Source organism: Sinocyclocheilus rhinocerous, unplaced genomic scaffold, assembly GCF_001515625.1.
Source record: "Sinocyclocheilus rhinocerous isolate Xijiao unplaced genomic scaffold, SAMN03320098_v1.1 scaffold448, whole genome shotgun sequence".
Lineage (NCBI taxonomy): Eukaryota > Metazoa > Chordata > Actinopteri > Cypriniformes > Cyprinidae > Sinocyclocheilus > Sinocyclocheilus rhinocerous.
The window spans coordinates 931,836-954,716 of NW_015651514.1; the positions used below are offsets into that span (position 1 = coordinate 931,836).

At 35.8% G+C, this 22,881-nt stretch overlaps 3 protein-coding genes across 3 annotated transcripts in view; 2 read left to right on the plus strand and 1 right to left on the minus strand.

Moving 5' to 3' along the window:
• LOC107713036 (probable cytosolic iron-sulfur protein assembly protein ciao1) overlaps positions 1-3,708 on the plus strand; it is a 14,309-nt gene extending 10,601 nt beyond the window's left edge. Inside the window, exon 8 of the mRNA XM_016518454.1 lies at positions 3,181-3,708. Coding sequence (XP_016373940.1) covers positions 3,181-3,415 — 235 coding nt within the window. The 3' untranslated portion in view covers positions 3,416-3,708. The remainder of the gene's footprint in view (positions 1-3,180) is intronic.
• A 2,108-nt stretch (positions 3,709-5,816) lies between these two features.
• Positions 5,817-10,290, minus strand: LOC107713022 (ubiquitin fusion degradation protein 1 homolog). Its single transcript, XM_016518437.1, has 12 exons — positions 10,154-10,290; positions 9,700-9,832; positions 9,553-9,585; positions 9,342-9,463; positions 9,119-9,249; positions 8,931-9,003; positions 8,779-8,847; positions 7,765-7,833; positions 7,615-7,662; positions 7,391-7,479; positions 7,226-7,307; positions 5,817-6,199 (listed from the first exon to the last, which is right to left on the minus strand). Exons 1-12 carry the CDS (start codon positions 10,154-10,156, stop codon positions 6,125-6,127), a joined length of 927 nt encoding a protein of 308 aa, XP_016373923.1. The 5' UTR covers positions 10,157-10,290; the 3' UTR covers positions 5,817-6,124.
• A 1,334-nt stretch (positions 10,291-11,624) lies between these two features.
• Positions 11,625-17,666, plus strand: LOC107713018 (cell division control protein 45 homolog). The gene is made up of 12 exons (XM_016518434.1): positions 11,625-11,660; positions 12,222-12,283; positions 12,544-12,594; positions 12,706-12,825; positions 13,203-13,334; positions 14,507-14,605; positions 14,684-14,845; positions 14,989-15,127; positions 15,862-15,945; positions 16,106-16,224; positions 16,302-16,378; positions 17,203-17,666. Exons 1-12 carry the CDS (start codon positions 11,625-11,627, stop codon positions 17,265-17,267), a joined length of 1,146 nt encoding a protein of 381 aa, XP_016373920.1. The 3' UTR covers positions 17,268-17,666.
• Positions 17,667-22,881: the final 5,215 nt, after the last annotated feature.

Below are 22,881 nucleotides of genomic sequence, written 5' to 3' on the forward strand. Positions count from 1 at the left end.
CCGCCGTGTGTGATGCTGTGTGTTTCGTTGTGAAAGCGAAACTATTTTGTTTGGCCTTCCAAAAGAGGACATGACTAGAAATCAGTGGTTAAGTTGTATTTACAACACTGTTCCAGAACAGTTCAACCCAAATATTCAGATGTGAGCAATGCATTTTATGGAGGACTGTTTCCTGATCCTGGAAGAGTAGACTACAATGCCGGCTGTTCTGACTCACAGACTGTAAGTACGTTTTTTATATTTAAAGAGTTTTTATATTTTATATATTTAAAGTGAGTTTTTTGGGCAGTGCAGAGTAAGGCTTGTTGTTTGTAATTTCTCCGATCACAAATGCAGACATGGTTTTATGTTACGCTCCGGCCTGACAGGGCATCATCACAATATGGTAGGGGCATAATATTTCCGTCACACGCTTGAGGTATTCGGCCAATCACAACGCACTGGATAGCTGGCCAATCAGAGCTTTTCAGACCAATGAGCTTTGTAAAAATCGACGCATTTCAGAAAGGCGGGGCATAGAGGAGAAACAATAATGTACAGTATGTGGAAAATAATGTGTTTTTTTAACCTTAAACCACATAAACACATTTCATTACACCAAATACACAAAAATGTTATTTTTAGCAACATCATATAACCCCTTTAAAAATCTCCATAGGATCCTATAGGCCCCTCTAGTGGCTGTAACCATAAAATGCAATTTTATGTCATTTTTCCCCACCAGATGGCATCAGAGACACTCAGCGACTCAATTCCAAGGCCAACTGTTGGTTTTTGATGAAAGGACTGAAATTGTCTTTATTTTTTTTTTGTTTTTTTGTGAAATAATATACAAAAACTGCTTATTTGCTTATATTTTCTTAAAAATATCCAGAATAAAAGGTAAATATAATAAAAATCACCAAAAAATAACAGGAAAAACCTACATAAATATTTAGAAAAAAAAATATTAAAATGGATCGATATAAGATTTCTGGACCCCAAAAAAATTAGCGTCATTTTTAGCCTTCGGGTCATTTTGACCCGTGAGGGACACTTGTTATAGGTTCGGGGGGTTAAATATGAAGAGGTCGAGCAACAGATTAATGAGTTACTCCAAATTCCACAAAAAGCTTATGGACGTAATTAAAATACAAATCAGACATTGAAGTGTTGCTGTTTTTGTTACTCTTCTGAGGAAGATTCATTTACTTGTTTTGGTAATGTACCCACACAGAGAACATTTTGGTCAGATTTTTTAATGTTCATCCACTCTTATTTTGCAAGTGACTTTTCTTTCTTTTTTAAAGATGTTTTTTTTGGATTGTTTGACAACTCAAAAGAGAATATAGGAAAATATAACTTAATTTGTGTTTCCTTCTAGCTAAATTTCACATATATAAACAAAAACCTTTGTCTAAATGTCTATTTTTTTTTTTTAATTCAAAGTTGATCTAGACAAGTACATAGAAACTATCCAAAGTTCTGTTAATCCTAAAGCAGCAAAAACTTCATCTGTGTTCATCCTATGCATCCTCTTAATCACAGATTAACCATAGTTTTGCTACTCTAACCATATTTTAACCATGGTTTTTGTAGTAAAACTGTGGTTATACCAAAAAACATGGTTACTACAATTTTACTATAATAAAACCATATTTAATTTTCTGAAGGGATTTGTGTTTGTGTATATTTTGTTTCTTTGTTTTTTCTTTGTTTTGTTTTTATGACTGTACTGCATTAAAGGGTTAGTTAAAAAATGAAAATTCTGTCATTAATTACTCACCCTCATGTCGTTCTAAACCCGTAAGACCCCCGTTCATCTTTGGAACACAAATTAAGATATTTTTGATGAATTCTGAGAGCTCTCTGACCCTCCCATAGACAGCAATGTATTTACCACGATCAAGGTCCAGAAACGTAGCAAGGAAATCTGTAAAATAATCCATGTGACATCAGGGGTTCAACCGTAATTTTACGAAGCTACGAGAATACTTTTTGTATGCAAAGAAAACAAAAATAATGACTTTATTCAACAATTCGTCCTCAACTCTGGAAGACTCTATATGCTAATGTTTGGACTTGTTGATATGAATGTGTGGCTCACAGTATGTCTTTAATACACATGGCTCACTGAAATGAATCAGTCTCTGTGGTCCCTCAATCTTTATGTAGCATCAAAAAGTTAGGTGTTACAACACGACCCGATTGGAGCGTTCCGAAACAGTGAATCATTTTGCGATGCAGTGGTTTAATTGATTCGGAGTTTCGAAAAGCTCCGTTTCACCCATCTACGTGCTTTTTAAAATCATTTTTAAAATCATTACAAGCGATATGTCAAAATTCGAAAATGAATGGCTTGTTTGATCTGGTTTTTGCTAGTGAATTGTGTGAACTGAGTGATCGAAGTCACGAGTTTGAACGGTTCCAGCGTAAATAACTCGATCAGTTGATCCGGTTTGTCTGTTCAGTTCAATTCAGGTGAGGTAACTGGTTCACTGCTAACTAGTGAAACACTCCATTAAAGGTGGGGTAAGCGATTTCTGGTAGCCAATGTTGATTACTTCTTGCCTTATTGCCTTCATTTGTTCCGCAGACGTTTTCCTCTTTTGTTTTTTTTATCTGCCATCTCTATCTTTCTGTCACTCGGCTCGGACTGAACGCTCTCTCCTCCACATCATGAGTAGACACGCCCCTTACTGCTGATTGGCTACAAGTTTGTTTTGCTATTTGGCCCGAATCAGTTTTCTAAAGCGTTTTTGAAAAATCGCTTACCCCACCTTTAATAAGACGAGCTGCAGCTCGAAATGTTAGATGGAAGCATTGTGCATTATGATGAATTATGATAGTTGTTGGGAGCAGAGGTATCCGAGTCTTCAGATATTTTTTTTTAAATGGTCTGTTGAAAGTTGAATTTTTAAACTTTAAAGTGTTGCTATAAATACTCTTTGTGTTCTCCTTAGATATTACTTTTGGAGAAGATATTGCATGCCCTGAATTTATTTCTTAATTTATTCCTTAGATTTTCTTTAATTGTTCTTAATAGGTCTTTTCATTTTTTTTAAAGACATGTATGAATTTAGCTTTATAAATGTATATTTTTATATTTATGTACAGATAACCCTGTCATTGGCTCAGAGTTCAGAAGCGATGTATGTAATTGCAGGTGCATGTAATTTTTCTTAATTTTGACATGTTAAGGTGTCGTCTGACCGGTGCCCTGGCCACAGCGTGTGGTGATGACGGAGTCCGTGTGTTCAGAGAAGACCCCACTGCTGACCCAGAGCAGCCCGTCTTCTTCATGTCAGCCCATGTGCCCAAAGCCCACGGTCAGGACATCAACTGCGTGTCCTGGAACCCGAAGGAGGCGGGACTGCTGGCCACCTGCAGTGACAACGGAGAGTTTGCCATCTGGAAGTACAACTCTGATTCCTGAGCTGGTGAATGACACTCGATCAGACAGAAGCACTGAATGAATTTCAACTGCTCAAAGTGACATCATGGGTCATAATGAGGAACAATAGCTGTTTTTATTCTGGCTGTGAGTGAGGAAACTGTGTGTATTGGCAGCACTGGTGAAGTGGATTGAAAGACAATATACTCTTTAACTCACATCACTCTTTGTTTTTGATTGGATATCAGAATTGTTTTTGACAGTATGGATATATTTTAGCTGTATCTGTGGCTTAAAATACCTTCAGTGCTTTAATTAAATAAAGATAAAACATCCTAATTTTTCTTTTTATCATGTCTCAGAACCATCCGTTTAGATTGATATTAAACATATTCAAAGTCTGTGTAGTGAATTCATCTATAATAGTTGTGTTAAAGTAATGTTCCACTTTTATTAGACCTTTGTCAGGTAAATATTGACTTTTTGACAGGAATGAAAGCAAGCCTGTGACTAGGGATGTAACGGTATGACAATTTCATATCACGATTATAGTGACCAAAGTTATCACGATTATCAATATTATCACGGTTTTGTTAAAATTAGATGAAAATGTTCAAAAAGAACTGATTCACACTGAAAACATTTCAATAAGTTTTATATTTGAAAATCAACAAACAACAAATACAATTAGCAGCTAGATGTACTTTTTTTTTGCATAAACATTAAATTAACATTAACATGAAGCCCTAATAATAATAATGATAATAATAATAAATCACTTATATATATATATATATACACAATATATACAGTGTATATATATATATACATTCCTAATGTCACTACAAAATAAAAATAAAAAATAAATGAACAAAAATAAAATATAAAAAATAATGTGTACTTATCAAAAGTCACTTAGGGAACAGACAGCCTCGATTAAATTGCCTTCAGGACTCTTGTAAAAGCCAAAATACGACCAGACCACCGATTTGGTTCTCTTAGATGGCTGAAAAATCTCCCGAGCGCTGTCACTGCCTTCCGCCATTTCGTCTAGTGCAAAAAAAACAAACAACAACATTGCATGCTGCTTCTGCGTCAGACTAATGCTGACTGGACAGGATTTACCGTGAGTTTTCAAAATCGCGATAATCAAATACGGTTTTGATGATAATTACATTTTAAACGATAATACTAACCGTCAGGGCATTTTATCGTGATTTATCGTGAAACCGGTAATCGTTCCATCCCAACCTGTGACAGATAGAAGTATAGTGCGTTTAGTGGATTGAACTGTTGTTTAACAACATGCTGATTCTGGGGGGAAAAAACTTTCAGTAAACAAAAACTCGAGAGGACCTTCATGCAGTGTGTGCCATTGTAAAGACTGTCTGTCTTTCACAGCCTCATTTTCAACTGTTAAATGAAATATGGAATCTAACCTGACTAAGGTGTATACAAGTTAAAACATACCATGATACAATCATAATAGATGTTTATGGGCATTTGAGAATGTTTAAAAGTAGATCTGCCATTTTTTTAAAACTGCTTTTCTGTATAAAAATCTATGTTTGAGCTGTAAAGTTGTTTTAATTGCCCATTTCACAGAGTAATTTCTACTTTTCTGAACTTTGGTTATAAGTTACTGATGAAATATTGGATATTTTAAATGGACAAGGTTCTGTTTTGACAAATTTTTCACAACAAGCTGATGTCTAACAATGTCTTGTGGTTATACTTTCAGTTAAATTGTGTTGAAATTATTTTCTGATGTTACATCACTTGCTCAGCAATGGATCCTCTGCAGTGAATGGGTGCCGTCAGAATGAGAGTCCAAACAGCTGATAAAATCATCACAATAATACACACCACTCCAGTCCATCAGTTAACAGCTTGTGAAGTGAAAAGCTGTGTTTGTAGGAAACAAATCCATCATTCCGGCTAATAATAGGAGTCCTAGCAATAATTTTACTTTCTCCACGACTTTTTCACTGGTGGAAATTTTGTTATGGATTATGGACTCGTATTTTATCCAGAAGCAGTGGTTTAATGTTAAAACACCTTGATGATGGATTTGTTTCTTACAAACACTCACAAGACATTCATTGATGGACTGGAGTGGTGTGGATTACTTGTGGATTATTGTGATGTTTTTATCAGCTGTTTGGACTCTCTTTCTGACGGCACCCATTCACTGCAGAGGATCCATTGGTGAGCAAGTGATGTAATGCTACATTTTTCCAAATCTGTGCCCATTAAGAAACAAACTCATCTACATCTTGGATGATCTGAGGGTTAGCAAGTTTTTAGCAAGTTTCGTTTTTGGGTGAACTATTCTATTAAGTCATATGAACTAATAATGTCATGTTTCATAAAACTATTACAATAATATATGGTTTGAAGTACGAAGCAGGAGGTATATGATAAAAACTCAACCTAAAGTAAATAAAGAACAAGTCTGATGAATTGCAGGATGAACTTTATTGAAATAATTCAAAGTTTTATGCATATAAATGTTACAGAACAAGTGTTGGTCACTGGATTGTGTTTCCTAATATATGAAAAGGGGGATTCAGTATGCCAAACCATTTGTAAAACATCATTTGTCATGTGCAGAGAAACATCAGTGAGGTCCTTATGGAAAAATCAGGTGTGTGTCATCAAATAAATGTTGAGTATACGGTAGTTCAAAAAGAGCACAAAAAACCAAACAGTAGTTGACTTTCTGTGTTCAAGTCAACTGTACATGTGTAATCAGGGTTTTCTGTCTTTTTTGCGCAGGGACTGTCCTTCCCCAGAGAACGCAATGAAGTTACTGATTGTATCATCCTGGAGACAAGAAAATATGATTTTCTTATTATTCAAATAAGAAGAGATTTGCAAAACCTCTACTTAACAGTGTCTCAACTTAAACTGTCACTTAAAGGGATACTCCAGCCCAAAATGAAAATTTAGTCATTAATCACTTACCCCCCATGTCGTTCCAAACCCCTAAAAGCTTTGTTCGTCTTCGGAACACAATTTAAGATATTTTAAATGAAAACCGGGAGGTTTGTGACTGTCCCATTGACTGACAAGTAAATTACACTGTCAAGACCCAGAAAAGTATGAAAGACATCGTCAGAATAGTCCATCTGCCATCAGTGGTTCAACCGTAACGTTATGAAGCGACGAGAATACTTTTTGTACGCGAAGAAAACAAAAATAACGACTTTATTCAACAATTCGTCTCCTCTGTGTCTCTCCGCTTCACCGTAGCGCCATTTTGGAGAATATCCGCTGACCGCAAGCAGCGTACGCTACTCTGTCAGCCGCGCTGCACGGATGCGCTGTTTTCGTTCAAATCAAAGCGTAAATACACATAGAAAATGTATCCTTGTGTCGCGGCTGACACAGAGTAGCGTACGCTGCTTGAGTCCAGCGGATATTCTCCAAAATGGTGATGCGGAGAGACACAGAAGAGACGAATTGTTGAATAAAGTCGTTATTTTTGTTTTCTTCACGTACAAAAAGTATTCTCGTCGCTTCATAAAATTCAGATTGAACCACTGATGGCAGATGGACTATTCTGACGATGTCTTTCATACTTTTCTGGACCTTGACAGTGTTATTTACTTGGCAGTCAATGGGAGAGTCACAAGCCTCCCGGTTTTCATCCAAAATATCTTAAACTGTGTTCCGAAGACGAACAAAGCTTTTACGGGTTTGGAACGATATGGGAGTAAGTGATTAATGGCAAAATTTTCATTTTGGGGTGGAGTATCCCTTTAACAGTGACAATTTACTACATTTGTGAACATAGAAATGTGGATTTGTTTAAACCCTAAATATTATTTGCCCTGTAATTTCACTTACTGTTTCAGTTTTGCGGGGCTGTTGTCTGGAGTTACGGATGAAGGTGATCCTTCCCATTTTGAAATCATAGTTAGGAATTCCTCTGTATAAAATATGTTTTAAAAAAAAGCAATTAAAATGAAAGTTCAACTTAGACTGCGAGAATGAGAGGTGGTTGGTCAGTACCGTTTGATGTCACTGGGATCGAGGGGTGCTGGACTGGGTTCAATGCCTTTTTTCTTCCCATCTAGACGATTTCCAGAACCGGTAAAGGCCTGTGGAGAAAAACAGGAAGGAAAGGCACCAATGTATTAATTGAAGTTGACAAGTCTTAATTTATCAAGGTAACATTTGATTTTAAATATTATATGAAGGTGCACTGCAGTAATGATAATCATTGCTTGACTTACTCTGAAACCGATGTCCATCTCATAGTTACTGGGATCCGTCTCCTCTTCCTACAGCAGAATGGTAAACATGAGCATTAAGAACAACTTGTGTGTGAATTATAATACTGAGCTGTCATGTGATGCAAGGGATTTTTGTTTGTCGGAACATACTGTTGGTTCTTCAGGATGCTGCATGTGTCTCTCTGGTTCTTTGTAACCAAGAGGAGCATCAAAGTCCACCTCGAAGGCAAAAATTGTGTAATTAGAGATACATTGAGGTATTCAGGTAATATAATACAGATTTGATAAAACATAAAATGTATAGCTCCATTCGAACTGGGTCAGTAAGATTTTTATTATTTTTTTTAAGTCTTCTGCTCACCAAGACTGCATTTATTTGATCAAAAAATAGTCAAATCAGTAGTATTGTGAAATATTATTACAATCTGAAATAACCGTTTTCTGTTTGAATATATTTTAAAATGTAATTTATTCCTGTGAAGCAAAGCTGAATTTTCAGCATCATTACTCCAGTCTTCAGTGTCACATGATCTTCAGATATCATTCTAATATGCTGATTTGCTGCTCAAGAAACATTTCTGATTATTATTAATGTTGAAAACTTCAAAAGAACAACATTTGAGATAGAATTCTTTTTAACATTATAAATGTCCTAACGTATCAAATTTGATCATTTTAATGCATCCTTGCTGAATAAAAGTATTAATTTATTTCTTTCAAGTCCTACTGACCCAAAACTTTTGAAAAGAAATGTATATATGACTGTTATTTATTGTGTGCTTATATATTAAATAAGCATCCCTACATTCATATCACACTCAATGATGGACACAGCCTTGTCTGGTTCTGAATTTTCAGCATCATTACTCCAGTCTTCAGTGTCACATGATCTTCAGATATCATTCTAATATGCTGATTTGCTGCTCAAGAAACATTTCTGATTATTATTAATGTTGAAAACTTCAAAAGAACAACATTTGAGATAGAATTCTTTTTAACATTATAAATGTCCTAACGTATCAAATTTGATCATTTTAATGCATCCTTGCTGAATAAAAGTATTAATTTATTTCTTTCAAGTCCTACTGACCCAAAACTTTTGAAAAGAAATGTATATATGACTGTTATTTATTGTGTGCTTATATATTAAATAAGCATCCCTACATTCATATCACACTCAATGATGGACACAGCCTTGTCTGGTTTGGTCTCCATGACACGTAACTCATAAATCTGGAAGACAGAAATTTCTGGTTTAGTGCATCAGGGTTTTTACCACTTGAATCATTATTATACTGATTAACAGACATAATCACCTTTTCATTATAATTGATAGCGATTACGTCTCCTGTGGTCAAACAGGCGAAATTCCTCAAAGCATTTTCTAATCTGAAAACATATTAATATTAAAATTTCAATAAATCAGCACATTCAGATCTAGATATTAGCGGTTATATTGTTCAAAATATTTTGCGTAAAAGGTGTATGTCATTTATATATTTACACAGCTTTGGGATTTGTGATATCCAGGAAGTCTGGACTCTGCGGCTGGAATTTGGAGTATGTGGCCACCATGAGATTCACACTCTCCACCTGCACCAAACCACCCTCCTCCAACAACAAGTTCTGCATCATCTGAGGACAAAAAACATGATCAAAAACAACAATGTGTCAAAGAAAAATGCCAGCAAGATCCAGTACGAGTCTATCTGCTGTATGTGTTATACCCAGTGAGGGAGGTAACAGATGCCTTCATCTGCCACAAACTCCAGAACACCACAGTGTGTCATTCTGTCTGAATTCTTGTTGGTGAGTTTGAACAGCATGGGGTATGTGATGTTAAGTCTGCCTGAAAAACAAACCACATGTGAAATCAATATACGAGAAGTGACTGGAAATACAGATGTTTTCATATTTAATTAAATGCATGAAACTTACTTAGCTGGTCCAAAGCAGACGGGGGCATAATTACTGAGAACACAACATAATATCTGCATTAGTTCAGTGAAATGCAACCCAGAATCTACTAAATAAATTCTTGGTTTCGCGTTGCTTTGCTTTACAGTATTATAGACCATAACATACTCTTTCCTCCTTTCTCCACATCTGAGCGGTCGTTGGGTCCTGCCAGCATGGACACAGAATAACACCGGTACTGAGTGGAGAAACGGTTCTGGAAAACCCGGCCCACATGGGGCTCAAACATGTTGAAGGAGAACTGATGGAGGAAGAGGACAGAAACAGTCAAAACACAAACTTTTAAGATCAATTATTAACAAATGCAGTAATAACTGGTGCATTTCTAATGATATTCTCTTCTTATGCTGAAATGTTTATGTATCAAAAAACTCTTCATGAATACATTTAAATGTCATTTCAATTTTAAACAAACATCCTATCTCCTGATTTCTGCAACAGTGACAGTGCAGCTTTCTATTGCTTTTAGCTTAGCATTAGCTAGCAAGTTCTAATAGCAATAACAATAAAAGGCGTCATGCTAAAAGGCAAATTTAAAGGTAGATTAAAGTCGATTACGCACCATATTAGCGCTTTATCTGACAGCAGAATATCAGCAGCGATGAGAGAATACTGATGGCAACTCGATAACAAACACAGCAGCTCTCCTTTCAGTGGGAAGTGCGTGACGAGTAGTAGGACGTGACGCAACAAAACAACAACGCGTCGTCCCAAGTCGTAGCCAATCACATCTCTTTCCAGCTTCGGTACACGCCCAATATATAAAATTTGTTAAATCCATAAGAAATATAATCATTACAATAACTATTCAATAAATTAGTAAAATATGCTTTTAAAAAATTTAGATTTTTGTTTTTCTATTAGCGTATTTTGTACCATATTTTATTTTGCAAGGCTGTGTATCTGTATCTGATTGGACAGAAGAGCCGCTTGCTGTCGCACGCCATTGGCTAATGTATCCATCTGTCACTCGAAGTCGTTTTTCAATTGGTTGTTTCTGCAAAGGCCGAACTAAATGTAGCAAATTTGGCGCCAGAGACGAAACACTGAAACCTTCAGTTTAAAACAACAAGGACTTTGTCTTAAAACATACGCAGATGTTATAGTTTTTTATATATATATATATATATTTAAACTTTATAAGCTTATATTTTAACATGTTTGTGACCGATATTCGAAAGGAATTTTATGAAGTTGTCGTTAATCAGGTGCGTAATAGTTGTTTTTTGTTTTGTTCGTTTGCTAGAGTCGTTCAAGGCAGAAATGCTGTTGATATTTACTAAATTGATTGATGATTTTTTTTTAAAGTACTATTAATGCTACAATTATTTGCTAATGTTTTAGTGTTATATGTTATGAAGTACATATTAATTTGTAGTATGTTAATGTTGTATATTATGTTACTGCTTGTGTATTACAAGGTACTGTATTGTTGGTTGAAGTTTATAGTACAAACTCTTTACTTACAGTTAAATACATATTCGTAAACTACTTTGACTTTCTTAAACTTGCATGTTTTCTTGTTTTTATAAATCTTTAGAGAGTGGCCCTGTTCGTGTCTCCTGATATTGATGCTTTGTGTGCCTGTAAAGTTCTGCAGGTTAGTCATGTCATAAATTCATATGCTACAGTAACTTTGGCTATGAATGTTACAACATACACACGCATTCAATGCACAAGATGTTACAGGATGCCTACAGCAACATGCACATGTAGAAAAACATCCAAAGGAAACAGTATGATGTAATGGTGCACAGAATGTAGTATGATTATGTGGTGTAGATATTCAGATGTTTATGTAGTACATGTAAGAGATCAAACATGGTTGGTTAGTTGGTTTAGAACCGGGGTCTTCAATCTTTTAGATCTTATGGGCTCCCAAATATGATCATCTATGTGCAAGATGTTACCCCATCATAAAATCTAAAAGGCAGCTATATACATATTCATTTATAAAGACCTAATTAATACGCTGAAAAAATATTATAGCAAATATGTGTAAAATATTATTTGTGAAATATTTAGTGTCTATCATGTTACCTCATTGCGTGATTTTTCTACTCATTATGGTACTATACTGTTTGATGTATTTAATTATTTAATAATATATATATATATTTTTTTTATAAATGTATTTATTGTAATCAATCATTTATTCATTTTGATAAATTTTCCATTTACTTTATTTTTTTTAATAATGTTCTTTTTAGCAGCATCATATGACCCCTTTAAAAATATCTGTATGACATTATAATCTGCAGTTCCCTGTTGTACCGAATATCTATACTTTTCAAATTATCATATCGATGTTAGAAATTCAAATATTGTGACAAAATTAATTTTGTAGGGTGCCACAAGTTTGTTAAAATTTCCAAAGGGTGCCGCGACTAAAAAAAGGTTGGGAAACACTGGTATAAACTATGCAGATACTCTGTTTTAAAACTGACATGCTGTAATATATTTGTTGTATAATTTTGTATTGCCAGAACAATATTTGTAAATATTTTATTTATGAAATATTTGTCAATTATTAATTTACATGAATATTCAATGTATCACTTAGTGCTACTGATTACTACTTGAATAAGCAATATTTTTCTCAATTTGTAACCACTGTATTCTATTTTCAGGCAGCATTGGTGATGTTTGAGCTGGCCTGGGTCATGTCTAAAGACACCAAAGACATGTTGTGGTGAGCGTCTTATTTTATATTACCTATAATAAGTCACAGTAAAAAAAAAAAAAAGCTGAAACAATTTGGTGTAAGATTGGCTTTGAAACGATTTTTAGTGAATTTCACAATGCCAAATTAAAGAATTGAATTAAATGCTAAATTACCTAGAAGGATTGAAATCGTATTTTCTTTTAGAAGTACTCCAATAATCTGTTTGAATAACCATTGTACAGTGTATATTTGTTCTCTGAACTGAAAACTCGCTCTTTGATTGGCAGGTGGAGTGTCATTGGAGTGACAGATCAGTGGGTTCATGATAAAATACCACAGTAAGAATCTCACGCTTATCTCGTTTTGCCAACATTAACCTCTTTGAAACATCTCCGATTTTCTCATGACTTCTGAAGCAAATGTTTCAAGTAACCTTGTTTCTTGTATAGCATGAAATATGTGACAGACATCGCCACCCTACAGCGCCACGTGTCCCGACACAACCATAGAAATGAGGATGAGGAGAACTCGCTGTCCATCGACTGCATGAGGATCACTTTTGAATACGAGTATCCTGCTTCATATGATGATGAATTTGTGGTGTGAATGAGTGTTCAGACGGAAAACCGGTGTACTACTGTTTAAAAACTGCATGCTGCAGTGTTTCATGACCTCATTATGGTGAATTTCAGCGAATATTGCACATCTTGGAAATTATTATTATTGTTATTTTTGCTAATTTTGTGTAAAAATGTCTCACCTTTTGCATAATGGTGTGTTCTGTGCTCTAGCAAGTGAGAGTGTTTCATGCATAAAGATAATGTGCACAATATACATTATGCATGCTGCTGTATATCAAAAATAAGTAGTATGCTATTGTGAACATGCATGCTGATGAGCTGTGTGTGTGTGATTAGTGTGTTTGGCCCTTGACCCCTCATGTCAGTCTGAGGTTGGTGTTATATCAGCACTGGTCTCTGTATGAGAGCATCTGTAACTCCTGTTACACCTCCTGCAGCTTTAAACTCTGGTCCATCAACGGACAGAAGAAACTCCAAGAGTTCCTAGCAGACATGGGGTGAGTGGACTAATCTTATTCTTCTTGCTCTTAATTCGCACAAAAATACTTTGGTTCATGTGTTAATGGTGTGAACAGTTTTGGTGTTTCTGCTAAAGCAAGAAGCTTTGCATTACAGTAATTTTATCACATGTATTGCATATTTTTTCCTGGTTAATCATGGAAACATCTTTCCTGGCCTCCAATAACTTATGATATGAATATGATAAAGATGTTTAATTTATTAAAGCATTAATAGTTTATTGAGCAAGATCATTAAAGTTGATGTGTGCCAATGATTTGTATTAAAGGAATAGTTCATCCTAAAAATTAAAATGTCCTGAAAATTCTCACCCTCAAGCCATCCAAGATGTAGATGAGTTGTTTCTTCATCTGAAAAGTTTTGGAGATATGTAGCATTCCATCACTTGCTCACCAATGGATGCTCTGCAGTGAATGGGTGCCGTCAGAATGAGAGTCCAAACAGCTGATAAAAACAATAATCCACAAGTAATCTACACCACTCCAGTCCATCAACTAATGTCTTGTGAAGTGAAAAACTGTGTTTGTAGGAAACAAATCCATTCTTCCAGCTAAAATAAACGTCCTCCTAGCCTTAATATTGCTTTCTCCAGTGAAAAAGTTGTCTCATCTGAATCAGGAGAGAAATATGCACAGATCAAGCACCATTTACAAGCGAAAACAGTCCAAATCAAATTCTAAACAAATACAGTATATGGGTGGATTTGGATGTGAAAGGACAGCAGGGGATGGACTTTTTCGCTTGTGGAAGTGTTGTTATGGATTATGGAGGTTTAATGTTAAAACACCTTGATGATGGATTTGTTTCTTACGAATACCCACAAGACATTAACTGATGGACTGGAGTGGTGTGGATTATTGTGATGTTTTTATCAGCTGTTTGGACTCTCATTCTGACGGCACCCATTCACTGCAGAGCATCCATTGGTGAACAAGTGATGCAATGCTACATTTCTCCAAATCTGATGAAGAAACAAACTCATCTACATCTTGGATGGCCTGAGGGTGTGCACATTCTCAGGAAGTTTTAATTTTGGGTGAACTATTCCTTTAATGCTCAGTAAAATTTTATTATGGTTGTTTTATAGTTTGGTTCATCCTATCAGATTTTGGGGTTGAAAATATCTTTTTAATAATTGTTTTTCCCCCAGTCTCCCACTCAAGCAGGTGCGACAGAAGTTTAACTCTATGGATATGACAATTAAAGAGAACCTGCGTGAAGTCATCGAGGAATCTGCCAATAAATTCAAGTGAGAGAGAGTCAAATGAAAAGATTGCTCTTGCAGTAGTCAGTATCTGTCATGTTTAATCATTCAAGTTTTTTTTAGTATGAAAGACATCCGTGTGCAGACGTTTGCTGTACACTTTGGCTTTAAGAACCGGTTCCTGGCCAGTGATGTAGTTCACGCTGCGGCCGCCCTGCTGGAGAACGTGGAGAAGGATGAAACCCCAACGGACAACTTCATCAAAGCTCTGGACTGTCTGTCCAGGTATGAAACAGGGTTATTATAGTTACCTAAAACTAGAACCATAAAAAATCATTTTCATTGATTTTGTAAAGTGTCAGTGTGGTTTTTTTAATGTCCGTTTTTACTCAGCAACTCTCTCTTGTTTCTCATCTGTGTCTCTGTAGGAGTAATCTGGAGCGGTTGCATTTAGGCATTGATCTGGCCAAGAAGAAACTGAAGGCCATTCAGCAGACAGTGGCGAGCTGCATCTGCACTAACCTCATACTCTCACAGGGGCCTTTCCTCTATTGTCATTTACTGGAGGTAATCTTCAAGTTTATATTTCTGGAGTGGAGCAATTTTCCATCAAACTCTAAAAACTAGCATGGAAAAGCCCCATAATTGTAGTCTATAGTAAGTACAACACTGTATTTTTAACAGGATTAGCTCCAGTGTTTTCAGTGTCTCACAGCAGTTTGGTTCTGTGTGAATGCTGGTCCATCTCTGCAAGTTTGCACTGAAAACACTGTATGTGCCAACCATCTCACCAAATTTGTAATTAAGATATATATCTGGTGTCAAAACTAAAGCTCTATGGTAAACATTTGAAAGCAGGAAATTAAATACAGCCATGAATACTTGTATTGTCATTTTAATGTTGCTCTGTAAAATAAGATTCTTATTCTTCAATACTCTAGTGCAGTAGTATTATTTCTATAGTCATATTTATTGATTTGTTTTGATATTTATAATTTAATCAAATAAGAAATAACTTATTGTTATTATTAAATACTCTTTTATAGTATAATCGTAATTTCTATAGTATATTTATTGAATTTTGTAATTTTGAAAAACAATAACAAATATTTACGATTATTAAATTTATTACAATGAATATTATTATTATTACTTGTCAACTCTGCCCAATGCTCATGTTTTCCACAAAACAAAATAAGATGTTTGTAATCGTATGAGGATGACTAAATGACGACAGTTTTTATTTTGTTGTCATTAATTATTTTATTGGGTTGAAACCAAGTTGTTTTTTCTGTTTGTAGGGAACACCAGATGTGAAGCTGTTTTCTAAACCTCTGGCTCTGACTCTCCTCTGCAAATACCTGCTCAAAGCATTCGTCTGCTCTGTAAGTACAAGTGGGCAAAAATACTGAATGAAAGTAGTAATTTGATGTGTTGTGTCTTTGGAGTTTGTCAGCAATCACACTAAGCTGCTAAGCCAAAAAAAAAATCTTAAAGCTAAGCACGTTAAACACATGGCAGTTCTCATGTGTATGTTGTTGTTAGACGAGGAACAAACGCTGTAAGATCCTTCCATTGATAATGGCGGCTCCTCTGGATGTGGAGAAGGGAACCGTGATCGTCCTGGGAATTCCACCAGAATCAGAAACGTCCGACAAGAAAAAGTGGGTTTGTTTTATATAGAGATGTTACATGCACTCTTTTTCAGCTAATTCGAACTCCAATCATTTTTATTTTCAAGTTTCTTTGGCCGGGCTTTTGAAAAGGCAGCTGAGAGCACCAGCTCCAGAACAATACACGATCATTTCGACACTTCAGGTAAGTCACTGCAGCACAGCATCATGGGTGGTGATCTCACACACAGCATGTCAACCACTAGAGGGCAGAGCAGATCAGAGCTTCTGTGCCGTCTGTCTGCTCTTCTGATCACTGCTGTGTGTGTCAGGAGTTGGCTTTTTTTTTCATTTGCAATGAGAAGAAATTAAGAAAATGAGTAGAAAACAAATACTGTGATGTTGAAAAACTTCAAAACAGTGTTATTTTAGTATAATTGGGATACTTTCATAGTATTTATTAATATTTTTAAATAGTTTTTGTTTTCTATATTTTCTGTTTTCATTTTAATTATAGTTATAGTAATGTATTTTTGTTTAGACTTTTTTTATTAGTTTATTTAGGTATTTTATTTATGGGGGCAGTGGTTCAAAACAAGTTTCTGTGTTCTGTTCCTGAATTTTTTTATTTTTTACATGGAATACAATGTCACACTATAAGACACCAGTGCCAAACTTAATTTCAAAGCCAAATCTTGAATAAATTCTACTAATGTTAAATGGAAAAATGTGTTGAGGAATGACTGTTTTGTCACAGAACAGTTTGCATTAATCGTGCAATATTATAACACTTTAGTTATTTGACATGCACATGAGATGCCGTTATATTCACTCGTTCTGTCAGCATCTCAGTCGATTTTCCCATCATTTCTGTCAGTTTGGTGCCAGATGCCTTCAGCTCTGCTAGGCCCCAAAACACACAAACGTTCACACATGCACACGTGTGCGTTTATCAACATGCCCCAACAGATTATGAATCACTCTCTCTCTCTCTCTCTCTCTCTCTCTCTCTCTCCCCCCTCTCTGCAGTCATAGAGCTAAAGATGGAGGACAGGGGGAAGTTTCTGGATGCCCTCATCACCCTGTTGTCATAAAGGCCCACTGCATGCTGGGAACTGCCCACAGAAACTCTGGACATGTTATATGTGTGTGTTTTGATTCTGCAAAGAGACTCGCATCCACACACACACACACACTGTTGCTCCACAAGGGGAATTTCACAGCCCTTGTGTAAATATGAGATTTAATGTGTTCTCAGTCAGTTTGGTGCCAAATACCTTCACTGACCTTCACCTTGACGTTTATACCATCTGCAGCCCTTCCTGAAGACTTCAGGATCACCTCAGAGATCAGCTGGTGTTTTGGTCGTGTGCTGCCAGACATTCTGTTTGACTGTACAGGCCTGATTTAACTGTTTTGTGTCATGCCATTTAGTATGTATTTGTGTGTGTTATTATATGAATTCAAATAAATGATTTTTATAATATTTTGAATGTGAAGTATTTAATTTGACTTGCAATTCAATGAGGGTTTCACTTTTTTTTTCTTTGTATGATTGTTTTATTATTATTATTATTTGTATAAAAAAAATAAAAATAATCTATAATTTATTGAAGAAATGTTTCTAAAATAAATTTTAAAAGATCATAGGCCTGGTGATGTGTGCTGAATAAAATATTAGTTTAAGGCAAACTTTTTTAAGTTTAAGACAAAAAAAATTCTTAAGATTAACATGCACTTAATATTATGGTAATTAATATGGACGACAACCTATTTTAGTCAGAAGCAACGATTTTAAGTTAAAAAGCCTTCATGGATTTGTTTATTAGAAACAAGCAGCTTTTTGCTTCACAAGATGTTATTTAATGGACTGGAATGGTGTGGATTATTGTGATGTTTTTATCAGCTGTTTGGACTCTCATTCTGATGGCACCCATTCACTGCAGAGGATCCATTGGTGAACAAGTGATAGAATGCTACATATCTCCAAATCTGTTCTGATGAAGAAACGAACTCATCTACATATTGGATGACCTGATGGTGAGTACGTTTTAAGTAGATTTTCATTTTTTGGTTAACAATTATTCCTTTAATTACTTTGTTTTGATGACGAAAGTTATACAATACCTTAGGTTTGTGTGACGAACAGGCCACGATTATTTTGATCTGCAAACTTTTCCGGAAAGAAAATCACATTTTTGATTCACTTTCAGTAAATATTTATGAATTAATATCAATCGAACCTTTTCAAAGCTACTTTAATGTCACTTTTTTTACTTTAATAGTATAAATGACAAGACACTTCCAGTGTCCGTGCTGCTGTTTTCCACACGGTCCGCTAAAAATCTCAGTTTTGTTGACTTTTTAAAGTCAAACGGGTTTGGACCGGCATGAGGGTGAGTAAAAGACGCTGAACCAAGATTTTTGGCTGAACTATCGCTTTAAGTTGTCGTCCCTGGCGCTAAGGACAGCACTACCCTTCGTCAGTGAGCTCTGGCAAACCCTCTCCCCTAATGAATGGGTGGATGGGTTTATGTGTCATGGGTTATTGTCAAAGCATGACTCAACTGTTTATCTTTTTCCCGTTTTCTTTTTTTCTCTCGCTCACGTTCTCACATCATGTCCTGTAGTATTACATTCACTCGATTCTTACTGTACTCTGCAATCTGCAAAATGTCATAGCTACTAACTCTAGTAATGTGCAGTAATAATAGTGATGCTGGCCTCGGAGTCGCTGTTTTTTCCACTAAATGCTCTGTTGGAATGTAATGCACTGGTTAGAAATGCACAGAACTAGAAATACATCTCTTTTTTTGTTTAAGATGACACCTACAAGAATGTATTTATGCTGGACACGTGTTATTATCAACAAAAGTGTCTTTCTTTGGTTTTGTGGCATGATGTAGCCGTTCTGTTGTTTTCTTCTCTCATTCTGTTCTTGAACGGTTTGATCTCGTGAGGATTAGCTGCTCTGGATGAACAATAGAAGTCATCTATGTGTGTGTGTGTGTGTGTGTGTGTGTGTGATTCACCATCTCTTTTGGGTGGGCTTCATCCGTTCAGACTTTATAAGAAAATTGTTCTTTTAAGAACTGTTCACTGAAAGGTTCTTTGGGGAACCTAAAATGGCTCTGATAACCCCCATTGGGAACCTTTTTTATTTTTGAGAGTTTAAGAAGCAGGAAGAATCAGCAAAAGCTTCCAAATGCTCTCATTTGAATTTTAAAGCTGTCTTGGAGAAACAGTTGAGATATTAAAGAGATCTCTGGTGATTTTTCTTACAGGTGTGTGTGAGTGATCATGCTCTGAAGAATACCAGAAAAGACGGTCAAACATCCATGAAGAATCCCACAGCAACCAATTAAAATGCTGCCCAACTAAGACAATTTCCTCTGGGTGAGTCAGTGTGTGTGTGTGTGTGTGTGTGTGTGTGTGTCCATGCTCTCTTAAATTAGGGGAATGTTGTTCCTTTTGTTGTAATGAAAAGCTGGAAATCTCAAATCTCTGTTGAAGAAGAAAATCAGACATCTAAAGCAGAATAAAGCCATCTCATATAACCGAGACTGTGTCCATAAGCTGGTGTCGCAGCAGGAGGTCAAACCCTCGTCCAGTTCATTTACTTTCAACCTGTACACATTCCATATTTCATTAAGAACATTCCAGAATCATTCCCAGGCATTCTGGAACCTGCAGGGTTCAGTCACCGCTGCCACTCAGTGTTCCCATCGGAGTGAAAAATCACAAATGAGATTTACTATATTGTTGCTTGTAAACGTTTTTTCTCCTGAGAAAATAACTCCAATACTATCCTGTATCCTTCTAATCGGTATCCTCGAGATCTCAGCAGTGTCTCAAACTGTGCTCAGATTTCGCAAGATCCCAAAGGCTGCTATCAAAATCCGGAAATCTCAATAGGAACTCAAATTTTGCTGTTTAAATTCTTCCAGGAGAAAATTATCCGAGCAGCTCTTCACATTGTAGTATTTTTTTAAGTTTATAGTTGCTTTATGTTTTCATTTCAAATTAAGTTTGAGTATGTAAAGAAAAAAGTAATTGCAAATTTTTATCTCACAATTCAGATTTGTTTTCCTCGCAAGTTTACATCTCGCAATTCAGTTTTTTGTTTCCACCATGGAATAAAAAGTAAAATAATTGCACATTTTTTTATCTCATAATTCTGACTTTTTTCCTCAGATTTGCGAATTTAATAAAGTTTGAATGTTACAATTCTAAGAAAAAAATAGAATTGAATTCTGAATATTGAGAATTTTTGAGTTTACATCTCAATCATCACGAGCTTATATCCTGCAATTCTGAAATTTTGACTTCTTTTTTTTTCAGAATTGCAAGGAAAAAAATTGTGAGAGAAAAAGTCACAATTACCTTGTTTGTTTTTTAATCTGTGCTGGGAAACAGGCTTCAATATTTTTTTTTAGTTAGATGCCAAGAAAACATTTCTAATTTCTGTTTGCATTTTTTTATTGAATTTTAAACTAATATTTATAGTTTATTTTATTTCAGCTTTATTTCAATAACTGAAAACAACTAATAGTTTTAGTTAAAGGGGTCATATGATGCGATTTTCAATTTTTCCTTTCTCTTTGGAGTGTTACAAGCTCTTGGTGCATAAAGAAGATCTGTAAAGTTGCAAAGACTAAAGTCTCAAATCCGAACAGATATTCATTATAAAAGTTATAATGTGTTTTTTGAACCTTAAACCGCATAAACACATTTCATTACACCAAATACACAAAATAATGTTCTTTTTAGCAACGTCATATGACCCTTTTAACAATAACACCACTGACAACTATTGACTCATCTGTGTTTTTTATTTCTCTTAAGAAATTGTAATAACTAATTGTACATCTCTGGATTTTAATGACATAATAAGTGCAAACTAATCAGCACTGGTCACCTGAGACGCAGGTTAATAATATCAGATGTAAACAGGACCTGAGACGACATTAATACTTACTTAAACCGAAACTGAGCCACTTCTGTGAAAATAAAACGTCCTTATTCTTGCACAGGACCTAATGACTTGTCGCACGTTTCCGTGCTTCATTTTTCCTTGATTATGATGACACTCCCCTGTTTAACGCATAATTAGGCACTCAAACACACACATCATCATGCCCCTCCTCATTAACTTCCTTCCTGCTTCCTGTCCAGCTGACCCTTGAACAGGAAGTCTGATGACTCTGTTGGACTATAACAGTTTGGCATTATAATCGACCTCACATGAACACACACAAACATTCCTAAACATATTCTTATGTATTTGGTGAAATCACAAGCGTTAAAAGATGCTCGAGGTTATTTTTACCCTATTAAAAAGTTAAAAGGCTGTCCCATACACTACCATTTAAAAGAAATTAATACTTTTATTCAGCAAGGATGCATTAAATGACAGTAAAAACATTTATAATGTTACAAAAGATTCCTATTTTTAAAAAACATGCTGTTCTTTTGGACTTTCTATTCATCAAAGGGTCCTCAACATTGATAATAATAATATTTTTTGTTTCTTGAGCAGCAAATCCTCATATTACGATTTCTGAAGGATCATGTGACACTGAAGACTGGAGTAATGATGATGAAAATTCAGCTTTGCATCACAGGAATAAATTGTATTTTTTTTTGTATTGCAATAATTTTATTTTTCACAATATTACTGTTTTTACTGGATTTTTGATCATAAAAAGCAGCCTTGGGGAGCAGAAGAGACTACTTTCAAAAACGTTTGACTGGTAGTCAGCAGGTCAAGATTGATTGCATGATTTCTCCTCTCATCTCACGAGGTATAGATGGCAGTTTGTCAGCTGATCATTTGATTGACAGCGGGAGTGTGGACGGTGACTAATCCGTCTTAGAGAGTGAGTCAGAGAGAGAGCTTGTTCACGACGGACCGTCACCGTGGCGATGGTGAGGTTGATGACATCACAACCGGTCCGTTATGGGAAGCTGTAAATGACACCTGACCTTTGGAGAGCAGAGGTCAGCGCAGGCGTCATGAGAACCTGTCGTGTGACAGAAAGAAAGGCGTGAACATGAGTGTGTGTTTAAACCAGGGATGTCAAACTCAGTTCCTGAAGGGCCACAGCCCTGCAGAGTTTAGCTCCAACCCTAATTAAACACACCTGATCCAGCTAATCACGTCCTTCAGCTTAATTTGAAAACTACATGGTTTGTGTGTTGGAGCAGGGTTGGAACTAAACTCTGCAGGGCTGCGGCCCTCCAGGAACTGAGTTTGACACCCCTGGTTTAAACCGTCACGTGGCAGATGCATTAAAGAAATGTTTCTGGTTACAAATATCTTAAAGGGGTCATATGATGTTGCTAAAAAGAACATTATTTGGTGTATTTGGTGTAATGCAATGTGTTTATGCGGTTTAAGGTTCAAAAAACACATTATTTTCCACATACTGTACATTATTGTTTCTCCTCTATGCCCCGCCTTTCTGAAACGCGTCGATTTTTACAAAGCTCATAGGTCTGAAAAGCGAGGTGTGCTCTGATTGGCCAGCTATCCAATGCGTTGTGATTGGCCGAATACCTCAAGCATCTGACGGAAATGTTACGCCCCTTAATATACTGTGATGCCATGTCCGGCCGGAGCGACGAGACAAAAACATTAAAACCCATCCAGTGGGGACATAATTACGGATTATAATAACTTACACTGTCTTTTTACGCGTTGCGTTG

Coding starts and splice junctions, on each gene's coding strand:
- LOC107713022 (XM_016518437.1), bottom strand. Junction 7,834..8,778: donor TCATTGAGTGTGATATGAAT/GTAGGGATGCTT, acceptor TTTGCCTTCGAG/GTGGACTTTGATGCTCCTCT. Junction 7,480..7,614: donor AGATGGACATCGGTTTCAGA/GTAAGTCAAGCA, acceptor TTTTCTCCACAG/GCCTTTACCGGTTCTGGAAA.
- LOC107713018 (XM_016518434.1), top strand. CDS start 11,625: ATGTTACCTCATTGCGTGATTTTTCTACTCATTATG. Junction 11,661..12,221: donor TGATTTTTCTACTCATTATG/GTACTATACTGT, acceptor TTCTATTTTCAG/GCAGCATTGGTGATGTTTGA. Junction 15,946..16,105: donor TCAAAGCATTCGTCTGCTCT/GTAAGTACAAGT, acceptor TGTTGTTGTTAG/ACGAGGAACAAACGCTGTAA.